Genomic DNA, 3,139 nt, shown 5'->3' with positions numbered 1-3,139 from the left:
ATAACTAAATTACAAGAATGATTAAAATATGCACTTAAGCATATTAGTGGCTTCGATGTCTTTGCAAGACTAAATTCTATCCAAGCTTAGGCACTGTTGCAGGATTCCAAAACACTTGCATCCTATCTAAGTTGCTCAACTTCACATTATGGCAGTAGCTTTACTCCATTCAACTAAGTTTATCATATTTAACTCTATGTTCTAAGACTGCTAGCAATAAAATATTGTTATTCATTAGAAACAAACTAACCCCCAATTTGGTTATTGGTCGATTCCAAAGTCTGAGGGCTTTCTAATGTTCTCCCAACTCTTAGTAACGAATTTGGCCCTCACAACTGGCATTCCAATGAGGAATACAATAACATGATCGCGAACCAAAAGAAAAATCTAATACCATGAAACAGGAACAAGATCTTAGAAGGAAATATACTCAAAATTTCATAAACTTAAATAAGTTGAGCAGTGACCAAGACTGTAAAGTGATTTAACCCAGGTAAAGGAACAACCAACAGAGCTATATGTCATTGCCCATCAAGTAATTTGGTCCCGACCAAATTGCTCAATTACTCCACTATCCTCAAAAAGAGGCTAGAGAACCATGACAATACCTTCTGTAGCCATATCCAAAACTGGCAAAATGCTGTCCAAAACAAAAATGAAAAAAATTGATGCAAATAAACAAAACTATTTCATCCGTGCTCATCAAATGCACTCTACTTTCCCTTCTTCTGTGCAGCCTTGGTGACCTTGGCACCAGTTGGGTCCTTCTTGTCAACATTCTTGACAACACCCACAGCAACAGTTTGCCTCATGTCCCTCACAGCAAAACGACCCAATGGTGGGTATTCGGCAAAGGTCTCAACAACCATGGGCTTGGTGGGAATCATCTTAACCATACCAGCATCACCATTCTTCAAGAACTTAGGCTCCTTCTCAAGTTCCTTACCTGAACGCCTGTCAATCTTGGTCAAGATCTCAGCAAACTTGACAGCAATGTGGGAAGTGTGGCAGTCAAGCACTGGTGCATATCCATTTCCAATCTGGCCAGGATGGTTCATGATGATGACCTGGGCAGTGAAACTGGCTGCCCCCTTAGCTGGGTCATCCTTGGAGTTTAAGGCAACGTAACCACGCTTAAGATCCTTAACAGCAACATTCTTAACATTGAACCCAACATTGTCTCCAGGGAGCGCCTCCTGGAGAGCTTCGTGGTGCATCTCAACAGACTTGACTTCAGTTGTCAAACCAGTAGGGCCAAAGGTCACAACCATACCAGGCTTGATTACGCCAGTCTCTACACGACCAACTGGGACAGTTCCAATACCACCAATCTTGTAAACATCCTGAAGTGGGAGTCGGAGTGGTTTGTCTGATGGCCTCTTGGGCTCATTAATCTGGTCGAGAGCCTCAAGGAGGGTTGGTCCCTTGTACCAGTCGAGGTTGGTAGACCTCTCAATCATATTATCTCCTTCAAAACCAGAGATGGGAACAAATGGGATTTTGTCAGGGTTGTAACCAACCTTCTTGAGGTAGGAAGAAACTTCCTTCACGATTTCATCATACCTAGCCTTTGAGTACTTGGGGGTGGTAGCATCCATCTGTGAAAAAAAGAACAGAAATTAGCATGACATATCCTGCTTTAAATAACAATTAATTCTATCTATGAATAAAAGCAAACCTTGTTACAGCAGCAGATCATTTGCTTGACACCAAGGGTGAAAGCAAGCAATGCATGTTCACGGGTCTGACCATCTTTTGAGATACCAGCTTCGAAACCACCAGTGGTGGAGTCAATAATGAGGACAGCACAGTCAGCCTGGGAGGTACCAGTGATCATGTTCTTGATAAAGTCCCTGTGTCCGGGGGCATCAATCACAGTGCAGTAGTACTTAGTGGTCTCAAACTTCCATAAAGCAATATCAATAGTGATACCACGCTCACGTTCAGCCTTAAGTTTGTCAAGCACCCAGGCATACTTGAATGACCTCTTGTTCATCTCAGCAGCTTCCTTCTCGAACCTCTCAATAACACGCTTGTCAATACCACCAAGCTTGTAGATCAAGTGACCAGTGGTAGTAGACTTTCCAGAGTCGACATGACCAATGACCACAATACTGATGTGAATCTTTTCCTTACCCATATTGCCTTAGAATCTGAACATCATTAGAACACAGAAAACCAAGAATAAATTTTTTTGACAACCATGGATACCAAAAATAATTTCTTAAAGAAAATCTACGCTAATGGTTATCCTTGATATTGGGTCATGAGTAACTTAGATCTGACATAAAAGATAAATATACTAGACCAATAATATGTAAAATCTGGAATTATCACCCATTCAAAGTTTTGCACTAAAAATAGAGTTTTGGAAACTTCTGAGCATGTATTGTTAATACATAAATTATATGGAGCAACAGTAATACAGTTTTACTTGAACAAATCATTATTGACAGTCACACAACACAGCTACTAAAACATTTCTCCATCACAACAAATATCTATAGAATTCACCAAAAGTTAATCAAAACATGCAAATAGTGGTAGATTTATTATTCAATTGATTTCCAAGTGGTTATGTAAAATCGATCCAACATCAATGGATCTGAATCTGTACGCAGTAAAAATCATATCGACGAGCATAATTATCAATACAAATTCAAATCTAATTTATAAAAAGCAACGAATATTAATAATTGAAGGATAAGCTCATAGAGAATACACAATTACATTATTAGATACATAAATAATACACAGAAAAATCAAGTCTATAGAACGAACCTTTGGAGGTGGAAGAGAAAGAGAGACAGCTTCGCTAAACCTTGGCTGCGCAAAACAAATAAGCGAAGCGTTAGGGTTTGGGAAGTGCAGTGTGTGGTTTTTTATAGCTGAGGCTAGGGCTCTTTCGGAATCCACTATATATATTTACTCAAATGCCCTTAATTTTTTTCAAATTACATGAACAAAAAAAAATGGATAGTTTATGTTGTAAACAAAATTAATGAATGTCCATTATATCCCTTTTATATATCTATAAAAGACATTTTAACTTACATGGAAAAACACATAAAAATAAGAAAGATAAGAGTTTTCTATTTTATCTCTCTAAAAAAAAGTACAACGCATATTTTACTTCCCG

At 38.5% G+C, this 3,139-nt stretch overlaps 1 protein-coding gene across 1 annotated transcript; it reads right to left on the bottom strand.

Moving 5' to 3' along the window:
• Positions 1 to 414: 414 nt before the first annotated feature.
• LOC107023062 (elongation factor 1-alpha-like) lies at positions 415 to 2,894 on the bottom strand. Its single transcript, XM_015223610.1, has 3 exons — positions 2,782 to 2,894; positions 1,679 to 2,153; positions 415 to 1,598 (listed from the first exon to the last, which is right to left on the bottom strand). Exons 2-3 carry the CDS (start codon positions 2,138 to 2,140, stop codon positions 714 to 716), a joined length of 1,347 nt encoding a protein of 448 aa, XP_015079096.1. The 5' UTR covers positions 2,141 to 2,153; positions 2,782 to 2,894; the 3' UTR covers positions 415 to 713.
• Between the last annotated feature and the right edge of the window lie 245 nt (positions 2,895 to 3,139).

This window comes from Solanum pennellii, chromosome 6 (genome assembly GCF_001406875.1).
Source record: "Solanum pennellii chromosome 6, SPENNV200".
Taxonomy (NCBI): Eukaryota; Viridiplantae; Streptophyta; class Magnoliopsida; order Solanales; family Solanaceae; genus Solanum; species Solanum pennellii.
The sequence above is the reverse complement of the archived record's forward strand: the minus strand, read 5'-3'. Positions and strand labels throughout refer to the sequence as shown.

Bases quoted from the DNA above. Each gene is read 5' to 3' on its own strand.
- LOC107023062 (XM_015223610.1), bottom strand. From the start codon at position 2,140: ATGGGTAAGGAAAAGATTCACATCAGTATTGTGGTCATTGGTCATGTC. The intron at 1,599-1,678 runs GTTTGCTTTTAT...TTTTTTTCACAG, and splicing joins TGATCTGCTGCTGTAACAAG to ATGGATGCTACCACCCCCAA.